Raw genomic sequence first — 14191 nt, forward strand, 5'->3', positions numbered from 1 at the left:
ATTACCTTCAATATTGGCTGTATCTCAGTGTCCTCATCAGAAGGTCTGTAAGATTCTTGCATCGGCTTCGAGATTTGTTTAAGTTTGCTCGAAAGTCCTTGTTCCTCTGTGTATGAGGATTTTTTCAGTTCCGAAGTTTGAATCTTTTTCGGTCCCGAAAATGAAGTCGTCTGTTTCGGCTCTGAAGCAGGACGTAGAATCTTCGACTCCAAGGAGTGAGGACGCTTACTGGAGCCCGAGGTCGAACTTTTAACCAACTTGCTTGACTCCGAATTGGACAGAGGAGTGACCTTTTTCGGCACCGAACCCGAAGGTCAGTCAACGACAGTCTTTTTTCAGGCCGAACCATGGCCTTCCGGCAGTGGTATACCCAAGGCCTTTGGTAGTTTTTTTATATATGAGTGTAGGGGCAGCCATACTCACGTGCTGACCAGCCATGATAGGCCTATCTTCTTCCAATTCCTGCTTGGAGTCAGTATCTCGGACGAAGACTGCTGTCTGCGCCTGTTCTTCTTCCATGACATTGAGATGGTATGTACTTTTCAACGCTATTTCTAATCTTCGGGCTCTGCGATCTCTCAAGATCTTCTTGGATTGAAACGATCGACAGGCTTCGCAATCTTCTTCTCGGTGGTCCGGAGAAAGGCACAAATCACAAACTAGATGTTGGTCAGTATATGGGAACTTCGCGTGGCAACGGGGGCAGAATCGAAATGGAGTCCGATCCATCAGGCTTCCACGCAGTAGGCCCGAACAGGCCAGAGTCGGGCGCACGCGCCCAGAAGGGTGAAACCTAGAGTCCAACTGTACTATCGGTTCGATGCTAGGTGGAAAACGCGATCGAAACAATACTGACGTTTAAATAGGCTTTCCGATTCGAAATCTCGTAGCGAGAGGAAACACGTCCGAACCCAACAGCGGAAAGAAAACAATCTAACAATGGAGTCGATGCCCATGTGCACTGTAACCGAGAGGAGGAGTCACTCGAACTCGTGACTCGGAAAAGACTTCTTCGATGAAAAATAACTTGTAACACTCCTAGCCCAACACTAGATGTTGGAGGAGCTACGCATAGCATGTGTATCTGCAGCTACACATGCCATTGAGACTTATATATATATATATATATATATATATATATATATATATATATATATGTTACTGTCAACATTAAGAGCTTATATAGCGCGAAAGCCTACTCCAACAGAGTTTCCTGGGGGTTAAGCAAGACATTGAGTGCCCCCAGCTATCTAAGTCAGAAGAGCCAGGTTTTTAGAAGTCTGCAAAAAGTAGTAGACAAAGGACAGAATCTTAAATGTTCCGGCAGGGAGTTTGAAAGCTTAGGGTCGAGATGTGCAAAGGAACGACCGTTAACACTTCGGGAGAAACAGAGGCTGAATCATTCCTCATGTCTGCCTCAAATCACACATCCCAAAATCAAATTGACATGGCGACCTATTTAGAATCTTTCCAACGGTTGTTGTGAATAAGCGCTTATCTGGAGACACTGTCTCTCTGCTGCCACTTTCCAACTTGGAAGGAACGATCTCCCATGCAAGCCTTTTTGAATCTAGGGGACGTACAAAGAGATAGGTTGCTTGAGCAGAGTGGACGACCCGGATGATATGGCTTTATCAAGTCTGTCATGTAGTGAGGGGCAGTCCCTTCCCTAGCTTTAAAAACACACCACAGGGCTTTAAACTGAAGGTGTGTCTTTACTTTAAGCCAATGGAGCTTGTGAAGGAGGGGAGTGGCCAATTCCTGTTTTTTCAGTTTATGCATCAGTCTGGCGGCCGCATTCGACATCACCTGTAGGTGTCTCAAAGAGGTTTTATCCATTCCCAAATACAGGATGTTCCAGTAATCCAGTCTAGACAGAATAAGTACCTAGATCACAGTTCTTTGAGCAGATAACTGAAGTATCCAAATGAACTTTTGCAGCCATTTTAAAGTCGAAAAACAGCTGGCAGAAACCTTTGCCACCGTAGACTTTATGGACAGCAAGCCTAAGTTCTTGACTTTGGGAACTGGGACAGGCATAGCTCCTAGAGTCCCCGGCCAGTGCTGTGGTCCCCAGAGGGAGGGATTCTTACTAAGTATCAGCATTCCAGTATTGTCTTCATTAAGCTTCAACGAGTTGTTCATCCAAGCAGCAACTTGGGACGGACAGAAGGGGCTGTTCTTAAAATGAAAGGTAAGCCCCATAAGAAAAATGTAAAATGGCCCAATGCCCACACCCAGGCTAAAACCTTCGCTCTATGAACTAATACCTTTGCTCTGAAACCCTTAGTAAGCGAGAGGCAAAGGCAACAACCCATTTTCCTCCGTCCATCACCTGAGACAACACAGCACCAAACCCTCATGCTTGCATCAGTTGTGAGTTAGGTCTTTTTAGAGGTGTAGAAATGTTCCAGGGTAGGCATCATGGGTATACTTTAACTACACAAAACTCCTTCACACAATCTTCTGTCCAATCAAAACTAGCCACCTTCTTAAGAAGCAATCTAGTTGGATGTATCACACTAGATGTCAACTTGGAAGAACATCACAGAATCAGTCTCCTTGAATACCGTCTTCATACGCTGCTGAAAACATGCCGAAATTAGCCCAAAAGGCATCCTTATAAATCAAAATGCTCCTAGTGGCGTCACAAAGGATGTTAATGCTCTAGAGTCCTCATGGAAATGCACTTGATGCTACGTGGCAGACAAGTCCATTAAACTAAGCACGTTCCCTTGAGTAGAGCCAAGTTTTCTGCTATATTAGCCATCTACACACATTCTGATCTTGTCACCATTCTCCTTTGGGGCCAGAACAATCTGAGAAAACCACTCAGAGGAGTCAATTTCCTCAATCATTCACAGACTCAATACTTTACTGTATACATCTCCTCCTGTAGGGGTTTCAGCATTAGGTGAGGCACCCTTCTCACTTTGTGGACAACAGGTTTGTGCTGAAAGTCTTTCAGAAGGCCTAATTCATCTCTGAAAACATCCTGGAAGTCTCATATCACATTAGAACACGCACTCTCAATGGTGAACAAAAGGATCTGTTCTTTCGAGTTCGGTTTGTGAATTATACCTTGGTCTCTTTGGTGCCATCAACCCAAAAGATTGTCTCCACGCTTGATCACATAAACTTTGCTAAGTGTCTCTTTACCCTTAAAGTTGATTTTCATGACAGTATATCCAAATAAGTCTATTGTTGCCCCCCCCATAACCCTTTGGGTTAATAGCTGGAGGCAACAATTTTATATACTCTTTCCCATAGACTCTTTCCCAATTCTTATCTCCAATGAGTGTAAATGGAGAACCTGAATCAGCAGGTACAACCAGTTCCTTCCCAACAATGGTCATCTCACACTCTGGCATTCTAACTTGCTCACGTCATAACCTCCATCCATGTTATTAACATTTGCGTGGGAAGAGACACTTGTATAATGACTTTTTGATGACCCCCTAGTGCTTCACACACTTCCTGTATCTTTTTGTTTTTAGATATATGGGTGTAATGCCCCTTATTAACACAGTTTAAAAAGAGCCCATTGTGCACAAAACAATGAGGGCTATTAGACAGATGGTCAGAGCTTCCACACTTAAAGCACTTAAATTTAGAGTCTTTCTCCGGGACTGACCCCATGGTCCAAGCAGGTTTCTGAGTGGTTTTTTTTATTGTCCTTATTATTCTCTTTACCATAACTAGTGTTTCTTATTGTCTCCACTGTGGTGGGACGTGTGATCCACATCTCCTTAACCCAGCCAGAAGTGTGCTCCATCCCCTCCACAATGTCTATTGTCTCTTTCAATGTAGGATTTCTAGCCAATACTTTTTCCTGTCCTCTGGTGTCATTGGTACAACGCACAAGTTTAACTGTAATAAGTGAATCTGATAGGTCCCCAAATTTGCAAGTGCACACCAAACTCTTCAGCAAGGCCACATAGTTGCCCACCATTTCAGTTTTTGCCTGCACCCTGGAAAAAAACGTATACCTCACCATGACGACATTAATGCACGGGCCAAAATGTTGTTCCAACATCATAAGTGACATCTCAAAAGACATCTCTAGCTTGGCCCTCCTCATGCCCAAGTGTGATATCATCAAGACTCTCATATATATTCCGACCCTCAATGCCTAGATTGTGCAACAAAATTTCCTGTTTCCTGGCCACTGAGAATTTTACACACCCTATGGCAATTAAGTATGAGTCAAAAAGCTTCCTCCATTTTTTCAGGGCAAGAGAAGTTCCCCACAGACAGACAAGAATTGTGAGAATGAGACATAGTTGCTGATCCCATACTTACCTGCAAAGCAAGGAAAAATAAAAAAACAAAATAACAAGATGGAACAACAGGTCAAAATAACAACTGCATAATACACAAGGTAAAACAACAACTCCATAAATAATAGATTAAAACAACAATCCAAAATAAAAACACTGGATCTAGGCTGTGCTCAAAATTTAGGAAATCTGTCTCCAAAACTATCCGTTGGGCACTGCAATTATGTAACTGTAATAGCAGTATTTGTTATGCACTCAACCCTCCATAGAATTTGCAATTTAACGCAGCCCGTGCATTAGTTCTTCTAGACACCATAGAAACACAAACTAAGGCAGTCAGCAGTCTAGCTTGAAAAGGATCTCAAAATAGCACTGGCATTGGCTAATTTTCCAGGTACACTCCAATTGGCTGCCACAATGTAAGGCACGCCCTTCCTTGGCACTAACCAATAGGTTTAATAATGGGGCGGTGACATGCACGTTAGTCACTAAATGGCCTTCGTGCACTGCTTAACTGGAGGCACCACTCTAGAAAGTCATAGAGCCCTGTTTTGAAGATAAGCTGTTTTGCCGATAAGCTGTGTGGCTATGAGATGCGGCAGGCCACTCGAGCGCCCATGGCAATGCCGCCTCCCCTGAACACACAGCCTTGCTGATCAGCTGTGTGGCCACGAGAAACCTGACCGCACGAGCACCTTAACAATGTGGCTTCTCGCACAAGGTAGGTTGCCCATAGCAGCACGTGCTTCAAATGAGGAATAAAGAATGCTCACGTGCTGCCCATTATCTCGCAGCAGACCCACTACACGCTGAAAACTGACAAACAGAGTGACCCAAAACAGGGGAAAACACTCACTTCAGATTGAAAGGATGCAAATCCTAGCATCAAAAGCTTGTTATTCAGGGTCCTGGGGCAGACAGTGCATGCAAGATGCACATAGCATAGATGTCCATTTAATGAACCACAGACAAATTGGTTCATGCCAAATTCCTCGTTGAGGGGTGTTGATGGATGTCCTGCCCCTCACAGGAACTCTTCGCCAATGTTAAGGAGCACTCTGAACACTTCATGAAGCGTGAGTCTTCTCTTATTACACCAATATATAACACACAGCCAGGCTCAGCTCTTCTACATTCAACAGTCAATTACTGAACATCTGTTGCCTAACTGTAACATTACTTTAACTTTAGTTTTTTAGAGTGAATATATATTTTACGCAGTGGCAGTCAACTTTGGGTAGTTATAGTTAGGCCAGTGTTTCGCCAGGAAATGCGTTTTTTGTGTTGCTAGTAACTCTGGCACCGTCTGACGAATCTCCACATCATTTTCCTAAAAAGGGCTCTTTTTGCCTAGCTTGTGCATGGAAAGTGTCAGAGAGATCCGTCAAGCATGGGCTGAGAGAAAATGGGGGTCCCAAAATGCAAAATCCGCATGCATTTTTCACAGACTTCTGTCAGAAGCGCTACCATAAAAACTTCTGAACAGAATTACACCAAATTTGGCAGGAAGCTAGATCTTGGTTCGCAGATTGCGCTTTTTGTGATTTGGTGGAAGTCCATTCAAGAGTTTTTGAGAAATTAAGGTTGAAAAATATTTGACGATTGGGTCTGCAAGAGGCTCGAGAGACTCTTGCAGGAGCGTAAATTTTAAAATAGAGCATTCTGATTGGCCCAAGTGCTTTACTTTCCTTGGACCAATTCGCTCCAGCGGGAGTCATGCTCTCACAAGAGCAAGAGTTCTGATTGGCTGCCAGCAACATCAGAAAAATGTTGCTTGCAGCCATTACAGGTCTCAGTCCCCTGCCTTGAAGCTAAAAAGAAAATCAAGAAAATAAGTAATATAAGAAGGCAGGGAGGGATACCCTGCGCTGCCTAGGCCTGATGCGGGAAACCCAGTGGGACCTCTCAGGGGCCAAAATTGGTAATTCTTTCTGCCATCCTGGTGGCCAGGGCCGCATTCTTCAATTAAAGGTCCAATCCTGGGGCCACTTTGTTGTTTATTCAGAGGAAGGGGGCACGCACCCCTCTGGCCATAATAAGCCTGAAGGAGCCGGGGCCGCATAGGTTAGGGTATAGAGCGCCTAGGTCCCCTCCCCAGGTCATTTCTGGCCCCAGGGACCCCCATCTCCCAGGGGTCCTAAGTACTTTTTACGGGAGGGGCGCATGTCCCCTGTTCCAAGGCTGCCTTCGCCTCTGGGTACCTCATCTCTTGGGGCCCAATCTAATAAATTGGGGGAGGGCGGCCGCACAGTCCACCTACCTGTGTTAAGAGCCTGAGGGATGGTGTCCCCAGGGCCTAAGGAGACTTGGGGAGCCGAGCCACTTAGTCGCCTAATGAGGCTTGGGAAGGGGGGAGAAGGGAGGGTACGTGGCCTCCTCCACTTTATAATAGCAAAAGCCCTGGGGGATGGGGTCCCCAAGGTCTGATGAGGATCGAGGAGGCAGGCCACATGGTCCCCCTCCTCATTATAATATTTAAAGCCCAGGAGTACAGGGTCCTCAGGGCCTAATGAGGCTCGGGAAGTGGGAGAAGGCCATGGGAAATGGGGCCCCAGGGCCTAATGAGGTCTAGGGGGGGCATGTGGCCTCCCTCCCCCAAAAAAGTGGCCCTAGGGGGTGGAGTCTGCAGGACTAATGAAGCTAAGGCCATGTGGCCCCTTCCATTTTTTTATTGGTAAGGCCGTGTGGGATAATGAGGAAAAATTCTAAACTAGAAAGTCCAGCAGGATCAAACGGCTGAAAATTCCTGCGGACCTGACTGTCCAGGCAGTAGTATTTGGTAAATGTGTCCAGGGAAGCCCACGTTGCTGCCTGGCAGATGTCCAGGACTGGGACTCCACATGCTAACGCAGTTGTTACACTTTTAGCTCTGGTGAAATGAGCCCTCAGGAGGCTGTTTTTGCCCAGTGCATAGAACATTTTTATACAGAAACGACCAAGCGTGAAATAGTTTTTTTCTGCACCACATGAACCTTCTTTGCTCAAACATACCCCACAAAGAGTTGGCTATCCATCTAGACCTTTTGTGTGTGGTCAAGGTAGAATGGCAGCGCTCTTTTTGGGTCTAGAGAGTGGAGTCAATCCTCTTCTTTGGAGGGGTGTGGAGGACCATAGAAAGCGGCAAGTTGACAGATCAGCCCACATGAAATGGGGTCACCACTTTCGGGAGGAAAGAGGCCCTAGTGCAAAGCACTAATGTGTGTGGAAAAACAGACAAATAGGGAGGCTTGAATGACAAAGCCTCCAGAAAGATGTTATTGACATGAGAAAAGCTGTTTTGTGTGTGAACAGCTGGAGGGGACAATTATGCAGAAGCTCAAAAGGAGCACACATCGAAAATGTAAGAACCAAATTAAGGTCCCACTGCGACATAATGAAAGGCAAACGGGGGAACATATGTACTAGCCCCTTGCGAAACCTATTGACAGTAGGGAACTTAAATGAAGAGGATTGGATAGGCAACCTTCAAGAAGGCAGACAGAACAGAAAAATATCCCTTGAGAGTACCAAAAGCAGAGCCCTGTTGGGCAAGGGTAAGAATGGAAAGACGGACATCAGAGAGAGAAGCAGAAAGCAGGTTGATAGATTTCTCTGCACAATATAATACAAACTTTTTCCATCTGAAGGCATATACTGTCCTGGTAGAGGAATGCCTGGCTGCAAGAATGGCATTAAAGACTTCAGGAGGAAGGTCAAAAGCTGTCAACTGTCGCCACTCAATCTCCACGCAAGAAGCCAGAGAATTTACAGGTTTGGGTGGAGGACAATCCCCTGCTGTTGTGACAGAAGATCCTCCTGAAAGGGCAGCCCGATCGGAGGATCGATGATCAGCTCAGGATACTAGACTCTTTGTGCCCAGTCTGGAGCCACAAGGATGACTTGGGCCCAGTCTTTTCAGATTTTCTTGAGAACTGTTGTCAGGAGCGGTATGGGCGGAAAGGCGTACAAGAGGCCTGAGCTCCACTCGAGATGAAAAGCATCTCAGAGCAAGAGCCGCCTTGGAAATGCCAGCATGCAAAACTGTTGATATTGCGTGTTCTCTGCACAGGCGAACAGATCTAACCAAGGCTTTCCCCCCTGCTGAAAGAGACCTTGCGCCACCTCCGGGTGGAGATGCCACTTGTGATTCGCTAGGCACGGGCGACTGAGTTTGTCCACTCTGGCTTTCAGAGAACCTGCCAGGTGTTGATCCACCAGGGATATGCCCTGGTGCTCTAGTCATGCCCAGAGGCGCCCAACCTCTTGACAAAAGGTCCACAACCCCACCCGGGCCTGTTTTATGCAGTACAGTGTGGCAGTGGTGTTGTCTGTGAACACCTGCACTAGCCATCCCTTGATGGAAGGTAGGAAGGCCTTAAATGCCAGTTGTATTGCTCGGAGCTCCAGCAAGTTGATGTGGAGTCCAGATTCTGCCAGAGACATGATCTGATCTCCACCTCTCACAGATAGCTGCCCCATCACAGAAGTGACGCACCTATCATTACTGTGAGATGTGGTTGGGGAACGGAGAGGAGTCTGCCTCTGACCCAATCACAGTTTGTTAACCACCACGGCAAGTATTTTGCAGTTCTCTCAGAGATCTGGACCCTGTAGGAGAGATTACCCTGGTGCTGTGCCCACTGGAACTTCAGGTCCCAATGCGAAGCCTGTATATGCCATCTGGCAAACGTCACAAGCAGGATGCAGGAGGCTATGAGGCTCAGCAGCCTCATAGTCATTCTCACCAAAATCCAGGAGAGGCTGAAACATCGGTATCATAGCCTGAATATCCTGGACTCGCTGCTTCGGAGGATAAGCCTGGAATTACACTGTGTCCAGAACAGCTCAGATAAAAGGGAGCATCTGAAAGGGAGTCAGGTGTCACTTTAGCACGTTTATAATGCAGAAGGTTCGCCTTAGTCTGGAGGTGGGAGACAGCCTGCAGCGAGCCCACCTTCAACAGCCGTCATCGAGATAGGGGAGAACTGACACCCCTGATCTCCACAGATGAGCTGTGACCACAGTCATCACCTTGGTAAACACCTGAGGGGTGCTGGTAAGGGGATCCAGAGGGTCCTATCAGAGCCAAAGCCGCCAGCACAGAACCTGATGGGGCCCGAATGTGCTCCAGAGGGGTCGGCCCACTCAAATACACAGCGCATGGCCTCGTAAAATTCAGTTACCAGTGCGGAGGTCTCTCTGGCTCCCAGAAAATCAGGGAGGTGCAAAATCAAAACTGGCGAAGGTTTCATGCCTCGATCGCCAGTGTTCCATCATCGCATTGGCAGTCAGAGAAGAAAAAGCCGAAACACGCTTCTACTTCTTGTGCTTCCTATGCCTCTTTCCTGAACGTCCCAATGACTTGAATGGGAAGAAAAGGACTTAAGGGTCCTAGATCAGTCCTGCAACCTTCCCCTCGATCAGGACAAATATCTTCTAGGAGCTGCGCGACGCGGCGTCGTATGCCGGGCAGCTAGCAGCTTTAGAGGCCGCTCCCTGAAAGCTTTCATTTACCATTACCCGCAGGTTCTGATTACCCTCCCCCTTTCACTGTCTCTGACAACCCGCGCATGACCATTCCCCTCTCACATGGGTAGTATACTCCATGAACCCCCTCTTACCCCATTCCCACCGATTATTACTATTGAGGATGCTTGTCTTTTCTTTTATGAGCTGCAGCAGGCCATATGGTACAGAATAAAAAAATCCATGCCACTTGCTTAGCACTGCTCTTATCCAGATGACATACACTTCCTAGCCTCTGCTCTTAGACGCCGCAAAGTGGTCACTTTTATTTGTAACCTTATAGGGGACAGGAACTTAGGAACTTCGCTGGTACTACTGATATTTAGGCTTCAACACGTTTGGTGAATACGTTTGTTCATTTGTGTCCATCTCTATTGTTTCTCTTTCTTTATCATTGAGCTATGAGATGTTGTTATTATTCAAGAACACAACCTTGCTATTTGTAATCTGACATAATGTATAGTATCATATGTACTATGGCCTACCTTTTAACCTAATTTTTCCCTCTCCTGCTATACCGCCCTTCATTCCTTGCCTGTCTGTTCCATACCTCTATAAAGAATTTCAAAAAGAAAAAGAACAAGGGTAGGAAAGTTGCAGTAACTCTTTTGGATAGCTGGACTGTGTATTTTAGGGGGTGGGTGGTGATGATATACCGGAAAACTAGGCGGATACAACTCACAAAAGGAAACCCTGAAAGTCGGACCAGACAGACAGACATCAGATTACTCTGTTCTATGAGGAAACACAAAAGAAACCAGCCTAAGGAAACAAATATGCAGTGCAATGCAATTAGAAGGCGAGGCACAAATACGGATCACACACAACTGCAAAATTAGGAAGGTATTACCATAAAATTAAAATAGTTGAAGTACAAACATCTGGCAACCTTATAACACCGTAGAATCATCTAACTATAGGAGTAGCACCAGACAATGCACAAATTCATATAGAAAGCAAAAAAGCTTAAAATGTAAGTGGCAAGCAAACATTTCTCAGAAAAGATACAACAGGTAGATCTAAATTTTAAAAAATCCACCAACAGCACTTGGGTCCTCTCTTTACACATCTGAATTTATGGGTATGTAGAACACTATAGTTGGCACTGGCCTATATCAATTAGGATGAAAACAAAGTTCTCACAGCAAACTGTCTACAGTTGGTAGAAAAAACCCAAGAACTAGATGTTGATAAAATTTGATTTTTTGCAATGGATTGCACATGAACACTCATGAACATCAGCAAGCTGATTAACTCTAATGTAGATTAACACGTTTTTAATAGTCACAGGAACAGCAAAAAAAGATGGGAAAGGAGAGTCCACCTCACAGTGTTTGTCAGGCAAATGCTTTGTGATCTAAAGCAATTTAGGGAGTATTGTAGGTACTAAATATTAGACTGGCCTAGCGGTAGTACACTTTTTTCCATTTACTTACTTATAAAAAAACAGCTGCATTAGCTATGCATTCCTCTCCTGAAACGGCAAGTGCTTTAGGGTAAATGCTTTCTTTGCTCATTTTATCTAGCTCTCATTAGGCAGTTCTTTTGCTTAAACTCTTTGTCCTGTGTGGGAACTGATCACTGATTCATGTATGATGAAAGACTCAATGTTAAATAATTTTCTAAAGACAAAGAAGTCATAGCAGGGACATTAGCCATGCCCACCAGACCGACATTAGCTTTAAGCTTGGACAAGTATTAGTACGAGATTTTTTGGAAGTCTATTGATGGTACCCTACACCTACGTCCTATTTTATATGAGGTAAGAAAGCATATAATGATATCATTATTTTCCTTGTGATCAGCAAATTACTGTCCATTTTATTTTGACTCATAGCAGATTCTACAATTATTGGTCATGATTAAGAAGAATTGAGGTAAAAATTGAGTCAGACCAAGTCTATGAATTCATGTATTAACAAAATGTTAATGAGACCTCATATAGAATTGGGTCTGAAATCTCTCCCACTAACAGATTGTCATAGTACGCCAGAATGCTATCTCAATTCACTGCAAAATATGTATGTTGTTAGACTAAGAGATTATTAAATATGTGATGATTGTATCCAAATAATGTGTAGGGAATTTATATAATACATTTTATGGTAAAAGAATTAATAGAAAAACGCTGAGGTCATTGGTACAATAAATGATATGTGATATTTATTGTGGAATGCATGTTTATCTTTACAACCCTGAAGATGCGGTCATTGTGCTGCAAAACATGTGTTGCTTTATCTGTTCTGCAAGAAACAATCCATGAGACTTAAATGAACTTAATGTAGTAGCTTTGCTTTCGTAAGATTAGAGATTTTGTTGTATATGAGAAAGAATTTTTGAAAAAGCAGTATGTAGGATTGTGAAGCAGAACTAGTCACTTTACTTATATGTTTCAACAAGGAAAATACAAATAAAAAATCAGTCATCATTTATGCATGAAAAACTGAGATTAAAGTAGGTTTTCTCTCCCCACTAGCCAATTAATTTGAACTACCATAACCCATACCTCTGGAGCCTTGGCAGGCACAGGAAATACATTTCTAGAACCAGATGTGCGGATGGACTATAATTTTACCCCCACTTCAAAGGGTGGCACCCGGTATAAATAATAGTCTCTTATTCCCGTTCTTCAGTACACTCTTGGACCTGCGGAAGACCACAGAAGGACTGCCCTGTACTCCAGAGGACTGCCCTACTGCTTGAGACCTGCCTTATTCCTCAGAGGACTGCCTTGAGCTTCAGGCCTGCCTTGTTCTACAGAGGACTGCCCTGCTGCTTGAAGCCTGTCTTATTCTTCAGAGGATTGCCCTGCACCTTGAGACCTACCTTGTTCTTCAGGGGACTGCTCTGCTACTTGAGGTCTCGCGTGTTGCTTGAAAGAGAGAGGATTACCTCCTTAGACCCAGGGTTACCACAGTGATGCCAAAGCTGACCTCCTGTTCTGTGCACATGGACACATCAAACTCCAGAAGCAGACCTGCAACAGCACAGCTGACCTGCTACAATGGGCCCTGCCTGAACCTGCAACTGGACCTGCCTGGGCCCTGCTGGCCACTGGAGTGAGTTCCTGATTCCCAAGAGGTGATTCCTCCTACCCTGACTCCTTGGTGGCATCAGCTGAGCTACTTCAGTGAATTCTCAAGTTTTGAACTCTACGTGACGGACTTTGAGAAGGTAACTTTTTCAGCAGGACTAACCTGGTCCTTGTAGCTGGCTGCACTCCATCACAGTTGGCCTGAACTTGTGACTTTGTCCCGGTAGAGCGCAACTATATACCAACAGTTAGATCTTTCTGCTTCTTGGAGCGATTTTTACTTAAACCTTTAAAATTACAGAGTTCTACTGATTGATTTTTTTGTCATTTTGGTCTCATTTTATTTATTAAAATTTATAATATTTTTTTCAAATTGGTTTGGGATTTTTATTGTGTTGTGTTTCCACGTTATTACTGTTTTTGTGCTGCATAAATACTGTACACTTTGCCTCTAAATTAAGCCTGACTACTTTTAAGTCAAATGACCAGAAGTTAAGCACAGGTTAATAAAATGACATTTGTAGTTTAGCCTGACAAGGATTTTCACCTACTCGGGGGGGCACATATTTTTAGAACGTCAACTAATATTAACAGATTAATAGAGTGTATATAAAAAAGAAAACCGAAAATTGAAAAATGTAAAGCATTCTGTAAATGTGAAGGAATTTGAAGTTAGACTGTAAAAATTAAGTTGGGGCCCTCAGATTACATTATGAGGGCAGAGCAAATGCACCAGCAGAAGGTAGTATGGACAATCTGTGGCCTGGGTTAAATTTAGAAAAGCATCAACCTTCCTATTTAAATTAACGTTTTGATTTTTTATGTATTTGTTTGTGCATAAAATAAAATATTTCATAATTTGAAAGATTAAGGGCCGCAGGTCCAACACACATATACAATATTGAAAAGCAGGCATTTTTGATATATGACAATTCCCAATTCAATAGTATTTCATATATTTAGTTTGTGGTGTTCTATTTCAGTGAGTATATTTCAGATACTGCATCAAATTCAAAATTCCACATGAAACATGCAAACATTATACAGAAGTAACTTACCCAATTCCTTTTTGTGCTAGCCCTTTCCTCCAATTTTTGTTGCAACTCTTTCCCAATCCCATCTTCAAAAGCTTTGGAAATATTCAATGTTCTCTGATATTCTTCCTCGTTTACAAACGGTTTCACTAAAAAAAGAATAATCACAAAACATCGATTCAATCTGTAATCAAACAGATTTCAGAGTTCTTTAGAACAGTAACATATCTTAAAGGAAAATGTAAAACTACAGATCGAGATAAAATGTCATTTAGGGGAACATGTTTGTGACCACAGAGAATCTCTCAATTGCTGTGAAGGGGAAACTGTGACAATGT

The 14191-nt window shown here is 44.0% G+C and overlaps 1 protein-coding gene across 7 annotated transcripts in view; it reads right to left on the bottom strand.

Moving 5' to 3' along the window:
• LOC138261974 (peroxisomal carnitine O-octanoyltransferase-like) overlaps nt 1–14191 on the bottom strand; it is a 580533-nt gene that overhangs the window by 310972 nt on the left and 255370 nt on the right. For all 7 annotated transcript variants that reach the window (XM_069211577.1, XM_069211579.1, XM_069211576.1 and 4 more), the window contains one exon: nt 13878–14002. In XM_069211577.1, the coding sequence (XP_069067678.1) occupies nt 13878–14002 (125 nt within the window). The remainder of the gene's footprint in view (nt 1–13877; nt 14003–14191) is intronic.

This window comes from Pleurodeles waltl, chromosome 10 (assembly GCF_031143425.1).
Source record: "Pleurodeles waltl isolate 20211129_DDA chromosome 10, aPleWal1.hap1.20221129, whole genome shotgun sequence".
In the NCBI taxonomy this organism is placed as follows: domain Eukaryota; kingdom Metazoa; phylum Chordata; class Amphibia; order Caudata; family Salamandridae; genus Pleurodeles; species Pleurodeles waltl.